General features: G+C 40.2%; 1 protein-coding gene across 1 annotated transcript; it reads right to left on the bottom strand.

The window, feature by feature from the left end:
* Positions 1–601: 601 nt before the first annotated feature.
* On the bottom strand, positions 602–12,992 carry LOC306992696 (patched domain-containing protein 3-like; the record flags this gene model as incomplete). The annotated part of the gene is made up of 6 exons (XM_079601826.1): positions 602–612; positions 2,241–2,762; positions 9,232–10,872; positions 11,349–11,494; positions 12,001–12,125; positions 12,294–12,992. 6 exons carry the CDS (start codon positions 12,990–12,992, stop codon positions 602–604), a joined length of 3,144 nt encoding a protein of 1,047 aa, XP_079457952.1.
* Positions 12,993–20,282: the final 7,290 nt, after the last annotated feature.

Genomic DNA, 20,282 nt, shown 5'->3' with positions numbered 1-20,282 from the left:
GCAAATTGAATCAATGTTGATGTCACGACGTTGTTTCACCTTTGAATTATGCTTCGGTTTTGCAAATTTAATCAACGTTGATATCATGATGTTGTTTCACTGTTGTTTCACTGCCAGTTGTAGGCCTATTCAATTATACAACCAAGTTTTCAGTTGAAACATGAGTCATGATGACACTGCTGAAAAATATGTTCTATTTTTTGCCAAGCGGAGCAAGCCAGTCCAGTGCACGTATGCAAATTAGCCATATGCGCCAAATAGAAGAAGAACGTTGAGAAAACATACTAAAAATGGCTAGCAAGCGAAAGATTCACCAGAGTGTATCACTCACCCACTTTGGGTTCACAAACTTCACATCCGAAAAGGTTGCACTCAGAGATGAAGGCCCACTCGCTACCAAAACAGAGGATCCTCTCCCACCCAGTGACTCCCCAGAAGCATATCGATTTGAAGCCGAGTGCTTCAAAGACGAAGCAGGTGCTGAGGTAACTTCAGCGGCTAGTTCTGCTAGCAAAAGTTGTGTTGCTAGCTGTCACGTATTAGCCGGGACGTCCCGTATATTAGGATTAATATATTCGTCCCGTTTATTGACTGCAGTGATCTAACCACAGACTGATACAGCAGCAACACGACACATGAGAATTATCATGACACCGCCATCATACAATCAGAGCCTACTCACGCGCTGTAACGCCGGTGCGGCTGAAGCAGAGAAGAGGCAGGATCCAGATGCAGCACACGTTTTATTAACACACTAGAAAACAGGATAACGGGACTCGGGAACGAGAACAACCAACATCAACGTTAAACATTAAACAAGAACTCACAAGGACAGGACAGAAACACAGGTCTTAAATAATCAGAGACAAACGAGCTAAACAGGATAACAAGGGGGCGTGGGAAAAATAAGAGACACCTGGGAAAACTAATAGACAAGACAGGGAACACTAATCATGACATAGCCCCCCCACAAAGGAGCGGCTTCCAGACGCTCCAAACACGAACCAGGCGGGGGGCAGAGCGAAAGCGATCCTGGGGGAGGGACGGAGGGCCAGGCCCGTGCAGGGGAACGGGACCAGGACACAGGCAAGGCGGGCCTGGGCCATGGAGCGTGGGAGACCAGGGCGGAGCATGACGTGACGGCGGCCAGGGCGGAGCATGACGTGACGGCGGCCAGGGCGGAGCATGACGTGACGGCGGCCAGGGCGGAGCATGACGTGACGGCGGCCAGGGCGGAGCAAGACGTGACGGCGGCCAGGGCGGAGCATGACGTGACGGCGGCCAGGGCGGAGCAAGACGTGACGGCGGCCAGGGCGGAGCAAGACGTGACGGCGGCCAGGGCGGAGCATGACGTGACGGCGGCCAGGGCGGAGCATGACGTGACGGCGGCCAGGGCGAAGCATCCTTCATGGCCCTCCAGGGCGAAGCATCCTTCATGGCCCTCACAGGGCACCTCCTGCCCCCCCCCAAAAAATACTTAGGGAAATCCAAGACCTCCAGGCTGGGAACCGCCACCGGAAAAGGCTCCCGAAGCCCGAGATGCGCAGGTAAGGCAAGACGCAGAGGTGGGGCCGGCAGGGCGAGGCGCAGAGGCGGGGCCGGCAGGGCGAGGCGCAGAGGCGGGACCGGCAGGGCGAGGCGCAGAGGCGGGGCCGGCAGGGCGAGGCGCAGAGGCGGGGCCGGCAGGGCGAGGCGCAGAGGCGGGGCCGGCAGGGCGAGGCGCAGAGGCGGGGCCGGCAGGGCGAGGCGCAGAGGCGGGGCCGGCAGGGCGAGGCGCAGAGGCGGGGCCGGCAGGGCGAGGCGCAGAGGCGGGGCCGGCAGGGCGAGGCGCAGAGGCGGGGCCGGCAGGGCGAGGCGCCTGGGAACGCCCTCCGGAGCCTGGCGAGCCCAACGAGTCCTCCTCCTCCTTCTGCGACGGCGCTTCACTGGGCTTGATTCATTACAGGATGCAGTAGACTCAGTAGAAACACAGGATGCACTTGACTCAGTAGACTCACAGGATGCACTTGACTCAGTAGACTCACAGGATGCACTTGACTCAGTAGACTCACAGGATGCACTTGACTCAGTAGACTCACAGGATGCACTTGACTCAGTAGACTCACAGGATGCACTTGACTCAGTAGACTCACAGGATGCACTTGACTCAGTAGACTCACAGGATGCACTTGACTCAGTAGACTCACAGGATGCACTTGACTCAGTAGACTCACAGGATGCACTTGACTCAGTAGACTCACAGGGTTCGTCGAGACTGACGTAAAGCTCTGGTCCGTCGAGCGCGGTCTCGGCTGGGTTGACGTGCAGCGCGGGTTCGGCTGGGCTATCGTGCAGCGCGGGTTCGGCTGGGCTGACGTGCAGCGCGGACTCGGTGGGAACCTCCCGCGGCGTAGGCTTGGCCGAGCACGTGAGAAGCACCGGTTGAATGTAGCCCACGTGAAGCACCCGTACCTCCTCCGCTAAGCCCACTGCGGACGACGAACCGCTCATAGAAAGAGCCCACTCGACATACTGGATCAGAGTCACGGAAGGATCAGGTCCGGGCATCTGTGACCGAAGTGGGTCTGATAATCCCCCGTGGAAGAATATCTTCAAGCACTGGGTGCTCATTTGCGCGAGAGGCGCAAGTCTCATGAACTCCGCGACGTACTCCTCTATGGAGCGATTCTCCTGATGGAGACGGAGAATCTGCACGTCTGGATTCCAGGAAGGCATGGCTGCTGGATCACGTTGCGGTGAGTTCTTCTGTAACGCCGGTGCGGCTGAAGCAGAGAAGAGGCAGGATCCAGATGCAGCACACGTTTTATTAACACACTAGAAAACAGGATAACGGGACTCGGGAACGAGAACAACCAACATCAACGTTAAACATTAAACAAGAACTCACAAGGACAGGACAGAAACACAGGTCTTAAATAATCAGAGACAAACGAGCTAAACAGGATAACAAGGGGGCGTGGGAAAAATAAGAGACACCTGGGAAAACTAATAGACAAGACAGGGAACACTAATCATGACACGCGCATCAGACCATACAAATAACAAACTCTAAACTGACAACTTTAGTCAATGCAACCTCCTACGTCAGTGATGCTTTACGAATACTATAGCATATCGGATTAGCAAAAATTGTTACGTGTGTGTGTGTGTGTGTTGTCATGTAGGCTATATACTGATTGTCTTGGCTTGCATGCATCCATGAAATATTGTAATGTTATAGGCCTACTGCATAGAGAGAAAATTTTGATCGGTATTGCGCAACAATCGGGAGATGGGGACCCCCCCGAATATTGATGGGTAATTCGCACACTGGGGACCGGGAACACTTCCCGTAAATCCTGATGTACTTGGTACTAGGGCTGCACGATTTTGAGAAAAAACCTAATTGCGGTTTTTCTGACAAATATTGCGATTGCGGTGCGATTTTCGATTTTTGCGTTCGATACTTTTAAGTGCATAAAACCTAAAATTATGAATAAAATGTGTTGTTACTTTTACGACACAGAGGGTTAAATAAACTACATACATAGTGATTGAGGTAATGAGATTGTTTGATGCTTCGTGATTATTAAATACCAGTGGTGGAAAGAGTACTAACAAATTGTACTTAAGTAAAAGTATTGCTACTTAAGTAATAATTTACTTGAGTACAAGTAGAAGTACTGAAAAATAATATGACTCAAGTAAGAGTAAATAAGTAGTTAACTTAAAAACTACTCAAGTAACTACGTTACAAAGTACTTTAGTATTATTTTTCTATTTTTACCCAACATGGGGAAATGCTAGCGATATGGAGCGTTCTGTTTCATTCATACTGGAAGCCCAGTACTAATCAACATTGTATCATAGAATTTAAGAAAATAATATTCTCACTCTGTGTTAAGAAGCAACATGAAACCACAGAAGTCATTTCAAACACGATTGACATGTATTTTGATTTTGGAGCAAAACATGATATTAAACTCATAAAATGTAGTGTTTGACGGTATGCTAAACAAACATACTAGCTTTCCCTGTTGTGAAGAGCAATTGTTTTAATTTGGAAAAGTCCAGGTAAGATAATTTGAATGTTTTAATTTAAATCATTTTATAATTGAAAGCAAAGAAGGTTAAGTGAGAGGTCAAAAAAGTGGCAGTAAAAAAAAAATTAAGTGAAGTATGGTTAACATTTATTATTTAAATTTTTTCGTTCCACCCGAAAATGTGCTGGGAGCCATGCATCTGATTGACAGAAATAATAAATGCGATCTTATTTCACTGTTGTCGAGTTTTTATCAACTTTGTACAAAGTTTGCTTTGTATATTTAGTTTAACTGTATTGGTAAAGAGGGCGAGCTTTACCATTAAATTAAACTGTGTGCATTTAAGACACTTACATTGTTTTTCCTCCGTCCACGCAATAACTGCGTCCATGTTATGAGCCGAGTTTTTTACTTCAACTGCTCAATGCTCTGGTATTATCAATGGGATGACCCATTTCAGGAGTTGCCATAATTAAAATTTAAAATCAGAATATGAGCATAGCTCAGTTACATTCACTGAAATATTGAAACGTTAGCGATATTACTGATTCAAAACACGAGCGCCAGTGATTGAATGTCAAAGCGCGGTTTGAACGCCCCGCCCTCCAGCCGAACTGGAAGTTTTGACTGGTTTTGCACCCGAGTCAGACCTGTCAGTTATTGGCTGAACTGCTTCAGTTCTGTCAGTTATTGGCTGAAGCGCAGGGCTCCACCGACCGCAGTGTCTGTCAATGTCAGCTCACCCTGTTGCTCCCAAGGGGGTAATCCATCCGCCGGAAACTGAAGCCTCCGCGGGCGCCGCCATTGTAGCAGAACTTCACCTGCTGTTAGCATTCCATTGACTCCCATTCATTTTTGCGTCACTTTGACAGCGAATAACTTTACATCTGAGGCGTCCAAAGACTCCATTTGTCCATTATTTATTTCTAAAGAAACTCGACAATGTATAAAAGGCTCCATTACCTTGTACCTTACGTTATGGCCCCGTAGAAGCCGTTTTTGTAAAAATAGGCTAACGATTGCGTCATAACTCACGCGACTCTCTGTCGCACTGTAGAGAAATTACCGTGTAGACCGGCGGAGAAGCTCGCAGGCAATCGGGGGAACGTGGAGGCATTAAGTCCGATAAAGTGAAGGGAGTAGCCCACAGAGAGTGATAAAGTTGCTCCTGCTGCTAGCTCATGGACAGCTAATACTCACGCTCTCCGTCTCTGCGAGATTCGGAAGGGAATGATTCAGATTTCTCTCCGCACAGCTACTAGAAGACTGACAGCTGTCAGACACGTTGCTCACGTGTTCAAGCTCAGTTTGAGTCTGCGCAGTTCGCCTGGCGATCAGGAAGTGAGTGCTTCAAATGGGCTTCACTTTTCTCCGTTGAAGTCTATGGGGTCGCTGTGTCCATCTTATATACTGTCTATGGTTGCTCCGTCGGCAGACTCGGAACCTTTGGCAGAGTACTTTGTACTTTTGGTGAAAAATAAATGTAGCGAAGTTGAATACTTTATTTTTATTCTACTCAAGTAAGAGTAAAAGTGAAGAAGTGCCTTCGGCCATTTCTGCGCACTGTGCGCAGTTACAAGCTTTTTCTATTGGCACAATTCGAGGTACACGACACGTTGTGTGTTAGCTGCTTTGCTGCTGACAGAAAGCCGGAGCACTGCATACAACCTTGTTTCCATTGCCATTTCTAATTTGCCAGCAAGCCAGGAACGCGAGATTCGACCATTTTGATTGGCTAATAGGTTTGTCACTCAAATGTCAGAGGCGGGGAAAAAAACCTCAGACTCCTGAGGTTAGGTTATCGCGGGAGTTAAAACCTCAATATCGATGCGATAAAGGTTAATCGTGCAGCCCTACTTGGTACATCATAAGAAGGATGGCGTCTACGCTAATATTAGTCTCTCTGTCTATCCCGAGGTTTACCGCTGTCCACCGGAGTCAGGCCGTATCCAGATCTGATGAAGGACCAGCGCCAGGACACGACGACGCCGCTGACCTGAAGTGTCAACCAGTCTCTCCTCCTCTCCACTCCGACTTCAACCAACCGGAACTGGACAAATACTCTGATTCATTCTGAACTTCATACACTGTTCACTCATTGGCCAGAGGAGAACTGGCCCCCGACTGAGCCTGGGTTCTCCCAAGGTTTTTTTCTCCATTCTGTCCCTGATGGAGTTTTGGTTCCTTGCCGCTGTTGCCTTACCTTCTGGCTTGCTTAGTTGGGGACATTTAATATTCAACAATATTATAGATCTGCCTTAAAGGTGGACGATGATGAAATTGTTTTTTGTATTATTTTCATGTTATCACTGTGAAGCTGCTTTGATACAATCTGTATTGTAAAAAGCGCTATATAAATAAAGGTGACTTGACTTGACTTGACCGAGGGCGTTTTAACTCCTTCGGTGGCCGTATTGTCTGCCAGCAGTCGCGAGTACTGGTAATTTCCCCTTCGCATTTGTCACGGTGCCACTGAGTGTAAAAGCGCGAAAGGCGAAGCTTGAATTTCCAGGTATCTCCCTGGATTGTATTTTCAAGATGGAGGCGCAACAGGGCTGCCGTCATTCGAGCGACTCACTCGTATGTATTCTGAATGGCAGATTCTGCGCTTACGAGAATAATTACACATGAATGAGCACATATAATTTTGAAAGAACTAAGTGTTTTTTGCTAAGAATCAACTTAAAAAATTACACAGTGTAGCTTTAAAGGGATGGTATATTGCCCTTTTCACAAGATGTAAAATAGATCTCTGATGTCCCCAGAGTGTGTGTGAAGTTCTAGCTCAAAATACCCCACAGATATTTTTATATTGCATGTTAAAGTTGTCACTTTTTGAGGGTTAGCAAAAACGCACCGTTTTGTGTCTAGCCCTTTAAATGCAAATAAGCTGCTGCTCCCGACACAGAGGGCGGAGCTTCAAGAGCTCCTGTGTGTTGTTTCATTTGTGCGCCCACAATGATGGTCTGAAAACGAGGTGTGTTCAGGCGAATTTTTGGTGCGTTGCTGTTTTGAGGCAACTGAAATAGACTGTGCCATTGACCAAAAACCCGGTCTAAAGTCAATGGCGCATTATTTTTTTTGGTTATTTTTTAGTTTTTTTGCACATTACGCCCAAAATACACCCATACTCATTAAGAGAATAGGGACAACCCTTTTAGACCATGCGCCGCACACGCCGACCATTTTTCCCGTCGTTACACTAGCATAAAGTACACTTGCGCCCTGCGTTTCAGACCATGTGCATAGATCGTTAAAATAGGGCCCTTAGACTTTTCTGTGAGTCTGTAAAAGTCAAGTATACTGAAGTGAAATTTTAAGTATATTTCTTAGAGGTACATACAAATAGGCGGAAAGTATGCTTTCTTATTTTTAGTTTAAATAATACTAATGGCACAGTTGAACAAAGTTTTTTTTTTTTTTTTTTGGTAAAGGTTGTCTTAAAAATGAATTCAGATTAGGACTTTCTTATATTTTAGAAAAGGTTTTATTTAATGGAGTGACTGATATCTCTGCTGTTAGCAAGTAAAAGAGAGAGTGCCCTGCGGATATATAGCTGAAAGGCAGAGACAGTAGCTGCCTTTTTAAAGTCACACCTTCTAAAGCAATCACTCACTTTATTGATATAGAGTTTACATTGGTTATCACACTCTATAAACTTGCAACAGTTACAGTACCTATATTGTGTGTGATGCTAAAGTACATTCATCTTTCATTCTCACCAATGGCCTGGGTTATACAGTATTTTATCCAAATTATATACCGGTAATTTAGGTAAAGAAATTCGGTCCCACTTTATATTAAGTGGCTTTAAGTACTATGTACTTACATTGAAATTACTAATTTGATACAATGGACTTATTGTGTACATACATGTTTTTACATTGTACTTATATTTTTAAAATACCTGTATGTAATTACAGCTGTAATTAATGTATGTAATTACATTTGTAATTACACAGTTGACCCTTCCCTTACACCTTAACCCACCCTTAAACTTAACCATACCAGCACACCTGTCCCTAACATTACCCGTATCACACCGCAATAGCAGCAAAAGTGTTTTACAATAAAACATGAACACAATAAGTACATTGTACTTATTTTTCAATGTAAGTACATAGTACTAAAAGCCACTTAATATAAAGTGGGACCAACTTTATGTGTTTTTAAGTGATATGACATACTTAGTGTCCAAATTCATATCCCTAAGTTTGAGCAATAGTAATAGCGATAATTTTCTTATCAAGCACCACTAATAAAAAATCTTATTGGGTAAATGTGCCTCTTCAAAAACATAAATGAATTCAGAAGCTAATGTAGAAGCAAGTTAAAATGGCATGGTTGCTTCAGCAAATGCTTTTCTATCTCATGTTTGCTTTTGTTAACACTGTCGGTTAGGTTAACAAAACGTGCATGATTTTTAAACATGACCTGATTCACATTCACCTCTTTCGTTTAAAACTGAACACAATTTTAGCGCCACTCTCTGGACATTTCATATTGAAACACATTGAAAGTGTAAGATTACGATACATATGGGTTTTATACTTCATGTTGCTTAAATTTACATAAAAAATACACATAATATATAGCCTATACAGTAGGCTATATGGGGCTGTTGAATGCTTGATTCTGATTGGTTGACGAACATTCTAAGGTGTGCAATTTTCAGGGAAACTCACAGCTAAAGTAGTTCCGGGCAGGTATTGACCGCATTACAGTTCCATATCATTTTCAAAGGTCTTTACAGCCTACATAACTAAAACCTACAATGACACTGACCCAGCAAATAAATAATATAGTCAACAATAGGATAAAAAACGACAAATGATGTATTATGCATTTATTTGTTATTGCAGAACAGCACATATCACGTGTTGTCAGCGCTGCTCTGACGATTTTATCAGTAAAATAGTTCGGTGCGGTTTCGAGTAATCGTGCAGCCCTAATATATACACTATATATCATTTTAAATTAATACATTTCAAACTGTAACAATAGAAAGAACACACTTTCTCTGCTAAATGAACCTGATAAGAACATGTAACTTGTATTTTACAGAGAAATTAAAGAATTCAGACTATATTTTTTATGTACAGTAATAAAAGCGGACTCAGTTGCTATGGACAGTCCGGGTCACTGCGCCAAGCTGAAAGCATCTCATTATTTGGAATACAATATATTTGGGTTTTCACAGTTTGTCTACACCCATGGAAATTGTCTTTAGTAAAAGCATAGTTATCATATGCCATGCTTTTGTTTTCAAGCATAATGACTTTTGGAATAACTTCAGGCACGATCATTGTTTTCTTCTTAGTGTTGGTTGAACTGCATGACAGTAGGGTCAGAAACACCGGGATGAAGATGATGCTGTGAGCCAAACCAAAAAGCATAACGAGGAACATGATCTTAAAGAAGACCCTGAAGATGTGGTTCTTGGACGCAGCTAATACGAGCACACCTATTATTGTTGAGGCTGCTCCTTGGAGAACCGGGTAGCCCAGAGAAAACAATGCATCAATCACCTTCTCATTGGCAGTTGATTTTTTGCTAGCAACAAACGCATATGAAATATGTGCAGAGAAGTCTACAGTGAAGCCAATACACACCACCAAGATGATCATGGAAATGGAATCTAAGCTGACACCCCATAATGCCATGAAACCAGTGACGCCCGTGATGACCGAGCCGATGGAGAACGTGACCCACAGGGAACAGAGCGGGCTTGGGATTAATAACAAGGAAACAACCAACATGACAGCTGTGGTGAAACCAACATTCTGAACGGTGCTGGACACTATCACAGAGTATTGATCCAAGTAGATGAACAATGGGTGGAACACCAGTAGTTTAGTTGCACTACAGTTTTGAGCTGTGTCTCTGAGTTCATGAAACATCGTTATCTCCATACTGGCGTTAGAAATATCCAAAGTCTGGACGAAAAATCTCGAAGCATTGATTTTGCCTTCTACGACATTGACGTCAAGCATAAACTCTGGATTGAGCATCAAAAAAGAGGATAAATTCCCCATGAAGACGTTTTCATTGTCTAGACTTAGGTTTTTGCTTTCAGCATATTGTAAGTAAATGTCTAACCAGGAGACGGACAGAGTTTGATTGACAAATCTCAAGTTGTGGAGTTTTCCCATGCAGTGGTTTAGTACGGATCTGCTGCTTTTATTCCAGTATGGAAACTCTTCGGTCACTACCACCATGACATTTGGCCCGTACCTGGAGAAGAATTTACTCTCATCATCATAATAATTTACAACATATGAATCATCAGCTGCAAGGTCCCTCATATTAATGCCCTGCTGTAAATGAAGACATCCATAAATACCTCCAGCCAAATAACCCGCATACAAAAACATCACACAGACTTTGATCCAAGGCTTAGTTATGAATGGACCATAATAGGACTTAAAGAAGTGTGTTATGGGCTGCTGTTTCTCAGCACCGGTCTCTTGGTCATAGTCTCCTCCTACACAGCAGAGGCGATACGCCAAAGACTTTCCTTTAGGGCTCTGTGTTGGGAGTTTGCACAAGGTCAGCCAGTGTCTGTTGCTCTGCTCTCTCCTGCCGTTTAGAGCTAGAAAACCTCCAAAGAAGAGGATGTTATAGATGTAACAGAAAAGAATGGATGTGCTGGTGTACAAGCAGAAGGACTGAACTGAGCGAAATTCACTCATGAGTCCGATGTAGAAGCCGAGTACGTCAGTCAATGTAGTGATAGTTATAGACATGGCGGCTTCTTTGAAGGTTTCTGCCATTCTTTTCTCCACTGGATCCTTCACTTTGGTCTGTTGCCAGTTGGAAAGCATGATGAACATGTCATCGACACCAATGCCTATGAGAAAAGATCACTCTTAATAAACTAAATCTGAACCTAAGAGTTAAAAATATCTAATAAAAAAATCAACACATTTAAACGGTAACCAAACAGTTGATGAGCCCCATTGACTTCCTAAGTAAAAAAAAATAAAAATAAATGGAGGTCAATTTGGTCATCACCTGTTTGGTTACAAACTTTCTTCAAAATATCTTATTTTATGTTCAGTAGAAGAAGAAGAAATTCATAAAGGTTTGGAACAACTTAAGGGTGAGTAAGATATGACAGAATTTTATTTTTTTGGGTGAACTATCCCTTTAAAATGATAGCACATGAGTTGGACTGGAAAAGAGCAGCATGCACATTCTGCTAAACATTTCATTTTGTGTTAATCAAACACAAAACAAAGATATACTTTTGTTTTTGTTTGTTTTGCAGTGCATAGCAATAATCCAATTAAATCGAAGAAGCTTCATGCATGGACACACACTTACCCAGAATCAGGAAAGGTGAATTAGCCACTGTTATTACGAACGGCACTTTAAAATAGAGCATCAAGCCAAAGCTGGAGACCACAGCCAGACCCGCAGACAGAACCCCAATGCAAGAGACCCAGAACTTGTTCCTCACATTATCAAGACTGAAATAAATTTAAATCACTTGTAATTAGCAGTCAGGTAAATAACTGGACGAATAATAAAATGCCGTAAAAGGTAAAATAATTTGCACTGCAAACCAGTGTGTTTAAGATTACGATAATAAATGAACAACAATATGATGATAAATGACATTTTGCAATCTCAAGCAGCAGAACAAACAGATTTTGCACAACTAAAATAACTAGAAGTGGATGAGGTTATACTGGTCAAGCCCACTCTTACGCTAAGAATAAAATAGGCACAATTATTTCAATTCCCCAAAATATACACTGAGGGTCCAAAGTCATGAGACAAGTGAAACATTTTCTTTTTTATATAAATATATACACCATCATTCAAAAGTTTGGGGTCAGTTATTAAGTTCATGGTGTGTGTGTGTGTGTGTGTGTGTGTGTGTGTGTGTGTGTGTGTGTGTGTGTGTGTGTGTGTGTGTGTGTGTGTGTGTGTGTGTGTGTGTGTGTGTGTGTGTGTGTGATCTCTTTCTTACCGCATGCAAGATAACACTGAGAAGGAGATTGCAAGTGAGTAAGTAATTGAAAACAGAGGAATGCCATCTGTTGTGTGTTTCTCGATCTCCTCTTGTCTGGACCGTGAGGTAAAGCGAGACACCTGCTGCAGATTGAGAAAGTTCTAAATAAATATACTTGCATATATGCATAAATCACTGAATTTACAGATAATTTGGTCTAAAATATGTTTTACTGTGACTATTTTGTGACTGTCCATCTGATTACAGCACCTACAGACGGCATGAATCAACACCTTTACATGGCCACGTACCTTGAGTCCTCCGCTGAGCGTTTCTTTGGACAGAACATGTTGGAACTGTTGAAGCCATTGAGAGGCTCCAGGCTTATCCTGCAAGAAGTAGAAAAGTCTGATGGCACGTGCCTTCTGGATCACACCTGCCCTCTCTTCAACACCTCCAACTGTGGAGCCAAGAAAAACATCTTTCCCTTCCCTCGTATGTGTTGGAAAGGATAAATTGACGCATTTAGATTCGACAATGTCCAGTATGGGATTTGAGACACAGCTCCCATTTACTCTTGCACAAATATCTTTGAAGCTTATTTGAGTTTCATTGACTTTGACCGTGAGATTAAGTACTACTCTGTCAAGATCACTGATTTCCTTAAACAGCTCATCTGTAAGAATGTTTCCTTCCACAATGGAATATATTATCACCGCGTAGTTCCCTTCAGCATAGAGTCTTTGACTTGAAAACAGCGAATCATTATTCGGAAACGTTTCTTTCACAAAATGTCTGGCTTGCTTGGAAGGTCCGTTGATGGGTGTGAATTGATTCTCGACGTCATTGTCCTCGTAGTCTTTGAGAAAGAGCAGTCCTCCTCCCAGAGCAGCGGACACTATCAGAGGAGTGACAAAGAACCAAACCGGATGAGAACCAACCAGATGGCCGAGTTTCTCAAAAACCTTAGAAATAGGCTTCTCAATGCAGTCTGTACGACAATACGCCATAGTCTTATATTAGACTAAAATATAACGTACTGAATGATGTTCTCATCTGTTCTCATCGTTTTTATGAGTCCACCTGCTTGTTTAAGCCCGCCCAGTTTCTTTAAGGAAGAAGTGGGTTCATAAAGTATAAGGAGGGGGTTATTCTAAAAAGCAGAAACACTTTTAATATTTCCTTAATTGTGTTTATGATTCCAGGACTTTTTAACTTCAGTGGTAGAGGACGTTCTTATTTGTGGAGTATTAAGTTAGTCACGTTATTCATTTACAACAGAATATCTAAAAATATCTATATGCATAATTCAAGCATAGTTTTGTCAAGGGTGTGACACGTGGATCTGAAAATGATACATGATAAACAGTGTTGCATGTGGAAATGGTGTTATTCAGGCATCTGTCTGGCGGATCATTAAAGGGTTTGTTCACCCTAAAAGGTAAACTATCCCATAATTTCCTCATGCTCAAGCCATCGGTGTACTGTATATGACTTGCTTCTTTTAGCCGAACACAATCAGAGTTATATAAAAAAATATATCCTGGCTCTTCCAAGCTTTATAATGGGAGTGAATAGTAACCGAAATTTTGAAGCCCAAAAAAGTGCATCCATCCATCAAAAAAGTAATCCATACGGCTCCATGGAGTTAATAAAGGCCTTATGAAGCGAAGTGATGTATTTTTGTATGAAAAATATCCATATTTATAACTTTATAAACTAGAATCACTGGCTTTCGTACGCAAGTCGACTTCTCTTGTGAACGCGCGGATGGATGTTACCGGAAGCTGCAGTTTATAGTCATAATTTTCTTACAAAAACGCATCGCTTCGCTTCAGACGGCCTTTATTAACCCCATTGAGCCATATGGATTACTTTTATGAAGGATAGATGCACTTTTTTGGGCTTCAAATTCTCATTCCCATTACAAAGCTTGGAAGAAACTGATTTTTTTTTAATATTAATTTAAATTGATTGTATTTGTCATATAAGTCATATGCACCTATAGGATGACTTCTTGTCTGGAGGGCAAGTAAATTATGGGATAATTTTCATTTTTGATTTGACCATTTAAAAATATAGCATGAGGTGTATTTAAAAAAAATACACCAGAATAGGTGAGGCTGGTGTGGACTTATACTTCTCCAATTATTTTTACAGATATCAGGCAATTTTTGAGAGTTTATTTAACTCAGCTCTATAGATAGCTCAGCTCTATAGATAAACATATAGCATAGCAAAACATATTGCAAATATAGCATCTATAAATCACAAAAGTCAAGTAACGTTAAAAAATCAGAACAGTTTACTACTGTATTAAGTATATATTTGATTTGCTTCATCTATATTTGTATGCGTGATTATCCTTTTTTATGGTATTTCAGGCACCCATTAACAATTACACTGTTCATTTTATAAGAATTATAGGAACACTTTAATTCATTTATAATAAAAATATGTTTTTAGAATGACTTGGTAATTTATAACTATTTTTGCCTGTATGTGCTTGCAAATTTTCTGGTTCAAGGAAAAGGAAAAAAGGGGAACGATGGAACCGATAAAGAGTTGTAGTGCTTCCTCATGCTATAAAATATCACAAAACTAAAGCTAATCATTATGGCTATTAAGGTGTATTAATTTTATAGGCCTGTTCAGTTTAACCATCATGTCTTGCTTGATCAGAGATTACTGTAAAATAGAGGTGGTGCTCCAGCCTATAAAACAACAAGGTTCTTTACACGGAGTAACAGTGCTGTTTAGAATCGCATCATCCTGAAGAACCCTTTTTGCTGAAAGGGTTCTTTGTGTTAGAGTTTATGGTTCTTTTCTTTATTCCCGCCTTTTTATTTTTCAAACCTGTAACTGTCAAAGCCTCCTCATTACTGATTTTCTGGAGATCAGCTATAACTACACTGTCAACTGTACTCTCAACTCTCAATCTATAAATTATAACTTAAGGTTATAATACTCATTTAAGGATATAATAAGCATTTAAGGATACTCGTCTATTCTTCTCCAAAAAGTAACAGAGATATGTAATTTATAATCCATATTGTTTTATATTTTTTTAAATTATTAGGCTACTTTATGCCTTAACAAAAAAACATTAAAGCTATCCCATGACTTTATATATCACACATTTTAACACGGTAAGACTCATACTGTCCATTATTGCTAATTTTGGCCTTCATTAACATAATGGTTTACATAATCAACTGGAAGAGTCACGTATCTCATCATCTGCAGAGAGAAACTGCCACTCAGAAGAATACACACATAATGAAGGACGTAAAGACATCACAGAGGATTGTGAAGATATTACACTGGAATTGGTCTTCATTACATCTGTATTGTGTACAATGCCAATTGTTATTTATTAATGTATTCAGCTAACAACTGTTATTAGAACAATGTCATTTTTTCTACAATCTGCCATGTCAATAAAAAATAAAAGTAACAAATTGACAACATGCTGTTTTTTTTAAATATAAAACCCAAATAGAGGGAACAATATATAATAAGGCCAGGCAGATAGAGGACAAAAAAAAACGATATTAATAAATAATAGTAATATTATTAATAATAATAATAATAATACGTTTCATTTATATAGCGCCTTTCCAAAGCTCAAGGACACTTCACAATAACAGTAAATAACAAGCAGTTTACACATAAACGGACAATATAAAATTCTTAATATGAAGATACATAAATACTAATATCAATGAAAATAAATACTGTTGAAAAGGTTATTTATAACATCATTAAAGGATTAGTTCACTTTCAAAAAATGTTTTGCTGATAATTTACTCAGATTTACTTTAGATTTGCATGTCTTTCTTTCTTCAGTCGAAAATAAATTAAGGTTTTTGAGGAAAACATTCCAGGATCCAATGGCAACCATCTATCCCAATGTTCCAAAGCATGGTTCTTTATGGAACCTTATAAAAAGGGTTCTGCTATTGTTAAAAGCCGAAGATTTGTTACTGTTTAGAACCATTTTTCATATTCTTGAAGATCAAACTTCCTGCTGTTCCAATACTCTTATAGCAAAACTGTCGTTTTCAAGCTCAAGGACATTGATCATGAGCTGCTTCAGGGGTGTATGATTAAACTAATGCTGCCTCCAAGTCATGTCAGATGATACTATTTATGTGTATGAATGCTACAATACTGAAGCACATTGTCACTGGTCAATAAGAAAGAGACTTCAGCTTTATCCAAATGAGCTTTGAAATGACGTGGCAGTTTATAAAGAAAATAATTTATGCATTAAATTATAATGCAAATTATAAATATGCATTTATGCACTTGAGACGTTATGCCTCTGTTACTCTCATAGAACAGGCCTACTCACTTCTTCTAACCCGTTTCAAGAATTTTTATCCCTGCACGGTTGAGTGCTGCTGTGACGGCTAGTGGAGAGTGCCGTTCCAGCCTTTAACCGGGCCGTAGTTTTGAGCCTTCCAGGCCCCTGTCACTCAGCTGTCAGTCCAGGCTTATATAGGCCCTCAGAGAATAGTCTCATATCAAATTTCACACACAACCCGCTCAGGGTCAGTGATTTCCCAGATGCGATGTGAGAAATTGACTCTTTATCAAGGAGAAAGAAAAAAGAAGGTAAAAAACAGCACTCAATACAGCCTTAAAACCATTCCAGACAGTTAATCTTTGATGCTATTCTGACGGGTATTTATTTATCATTGCACTAGTTTAGTAAAACATGATGGAGGGATGTTACATCAATTACTATATGAAGACTCCCTGCCATTCATTTATTTTTGTAAGTAAATGCTGGAACAATCCCCTGTGTCCGAATAAGCTTATACAGTAGGCGAACAAACAGTATGTGAGTCGAGTAGTATGTCCGAATTCATAGTTTTCATAAAACAGTAATCCCGCGAAATTCTCATGAGGCCACGGGAGAGGACTTGTGAATGCAGTGAAGCGACTCAACTGATGCCGTAGGTCACATGACAGACAACATGGCGGATGTACATCGGGATTACATTCATACTTCACAATCTTACTATAGAACATACTTTTTAATGGTCGCAAAGCAAGTTTCATAACATGTAATACATCATATACATAATTCACCATCTATATTGCTAAATGTACCTGATTTTTCATACCAACAGAAAAATATACCAGGATAACCTGGCTTCTCTTGAGACTCCCCTGCTTCGCAGCATAGTAACGCTGATTTGTTTAAGCCCGCCCACAAGTTGACCTGATTGGTTACAAAGTAGTTTGTGACATCAGCGATTTTTAAACCGGGTTTTTGAGAATGTGTTTGGTTCACTGCAGTTTTAAGAAGAAAATACTCATGGTTTGTCTTAAAGGATATTAAAAACACCACATGTATAACATTAACTTGATTTTCACCACAGGAGGTCTTTAAAGATTATGAAGGCACATGAATTTTAGAAAAATAATGATGATAATAATGATGAGTCTAAACTAATTTCTGGTTGTGTACATTATGGTTTTTGCAATAAATAAATAACTAAATAAAAATAATAATAATAATAATACATTTTATTTATTTGGCGCCTTTCTGGGCACTCAAGGTCGCCTAAAATAATAAATAAAGGTTATGTTCCAGAATGTCATACATGTTTGGAATGGCATAAAGTTATGTAAATGACAAAATTTACATTTTTGTATGAACTATCCCGTGTGTGATTGTTTTGCAAAAAAAAAAAAAAAAAAAAAAAGTTTAAGAGAAACTTCGATTTTAAAGGGATTTATAGGCCCTAATAACAATAAGAAAATATTGTCAGTCATGTCCAGTCCAGGCTCTGCAGTTTGTACTTTAATCCCACAGGCCCACATTAAAGAGCTGGAGACAGACTGGCACCTGCAATTATCCCTGTTCATCCAGCCATGGACCTATTTCCCTATTACACAGAGAAACACACACACGCACGCACACACACACACACACACCTGCCATTAAAGACTGATTATTATGACTAGCAGACCTTTACAAACAAACACACAAACATATTTTCATTCTCATGCAAGCCTCATATACAAGAACAGCCTCTTAAACAATGTCATGCATCATTTAATTATTCATGCCAACACCTTGCGAATATCGTAAAAGTTCCCTGCATAGTTACATTTCACTTACAATGCTAAAACTGCAGTGCCCTTAAAAATCCTGTCAGGACACATTGTCAGAAAATAACTGGTTAAAGAATCGCTGAATAACTATTCTGCTACATTTGTCTAAGACTAACAAGAGGGCACCAAGACTCCCTCTTGTTTTAAAAAACATGAATGTGGAGTTATTTTAACAGCTATTATTGCTGTCATAAGCAGTCCTGGAGATCAATGAAAGCTCTTTTCCTCTAGGCATACAACTGCTGAGTTAGCACCCGGGTTCATATCTCCTTCCAGTCCCTGTTGGGCCGAAGGAGCTGGCTCATTCATTATAGCTCGTTCATTCAGTAGGAAAGGTAGATGTTTGTATCTTATATTACATTAATAAATCCATGTATTATCGGACATTTCCTACTTCCTTCTAAAGTTATGACCACGAGCTTCACGCATTCAAGTGCTCAGAAAGTATAGTAGTCATGGAGGAGTTTATTCTTGTGTATTTCTTGGGAAAATCATATTAAAGACAAACTATATTAAAGATACTTAAATTTGAATAAAATGTAGCATTCCATTCTTTGACAACCAAACTTTGACCACGCTATCTGTGAATTTGTCTACTGGAATTTCTGTCAAATACATGCTATTTTCACTGTATATATATATATATATTTATATATATATATATATATATATATTAACAAGACAATATATTAACTATGTCGATGTAGCTTTTGTGAAAAAAAAAACAAATAAAGAATACCAGTCACAGCAGCAATCGTTCTCCCCTCTTCCATGTTTAAAGTTTATGGCTTTGGGTATCAAAATTATCTCAGTTTCCCAGTAGTAAATATAAATTGAGAGGGCGTTCATGTCCAATTTCCAACGAGAAAACTCATATTTACGGTAATTCTGATAGCACGTGAAGGCAGCAAGTTTATGGTAGGAGCAATGGGGTAAAAAAAAACCCCCACTTATCTATCAATTCATATCTTATCTATTCAAATCTTATGTAAACAGCATTGCCTACACTAACAAACAAGTAAAAAGGTATTCATGCCAATGCTGAAGCTCTTGACAAGACCAGCTGAAAAGTGCCCAATATTATATCATGTTCCGTGAAATAAGGAAAATCACAGGTAGTAAATGATGCCAATATTCACGTTTTTGCATAGTTATACCCTAAAGGCTTCATGTATTTTGTAGTTTTCACTTCCTTTTACTGGCACAAGTAGTTCCAGAAGTCCATCAGATTGAAGCGACTGCGTGCCCTTCACGCTTTAAATGCTGGAGCAGACCTTGTAAACATGTATAAACATTTACTGGAGATGGAAAATCATAAGAATTGAGCATGACCTCTATGTCTTGCTTTTATTATTTCGTGTTAACGCACAGGGTCAACTGCACAGTTCAAGAAGCAGAAATTGAATTCAAAATCCATCCAGCAGAATTAAATTAGCGTACTGCTTTCTGCACGCATAGTATGATCTGAGTGCTATCTGCTATTTATGAAAATGTTATATGTTAATGAAAATGTTGTATTTTGACAGAACAACCTACTGTACCATGAGCTCAGAGGTTGGTAAATGATGAAAGTGGCAGGATATGACATCATGATCAGTGTGCTGTCAACTTCAAAAGTCAAGTTTTGATTTATACTATAGGCCTGCTACCCAGAATCCTGAAAATAAAATCACCAATCATGGTAACAAGTTACTGTTATCATGGAAGGGGCAAGCAGAATTTCCAATACAATTTCCAATAAAGTTTTTCAATCCGTACCCACAGATTCATAATCCATGCCCACGCTTTCGCAAACAGTTTTGCAAACTGTACTCGTGATTTGTGGCCGTCCCTCATTTACAATAATATGAAGGGTTTTCATAGAAATGCTTGATGTATACTGTATTAATGTTTTCACATTGAAAAAATGTACAGGGGTAAAATGTATTTTGTATTGAAAGTACACCAACTGCTGTCTATAAAAGGATGCACTGCAAAACTCTGGGAAAGGATTGTGAAAGTGTGGCTATGGATTGAAAAACCGAAGGTACGGTGAACAAATCGGAGAGGACGGATTGGAAATTCGTGGGTACCGTTTATTTATCCGTTGGTGTGATCTGGTGTGAAGCCGAGAGAAAAATGTAAGAATCTGAGTATGGTTTATAAACTGAGGGAACGAATCGCAAAAC

The sequence above is a fragment of the Phoxinus phoxinus genome (genome assembly GCF_949152265.1).
Source record: "Phoxinus phoxinus genome assembly, chromosome: 24".
In the NCBI taxonomy this organism is placed as follows: Eukaryota; Metazoa; Chordata; class Actinopteri; order Cypriniformes; family Leuciscidae; genus Phoxinus; species Phoxinus phoxinus.
Note: the sequence above shows the minus strand (reverse complement) of the source record. Positions and strands in the feature narration are given on the sequence as shown.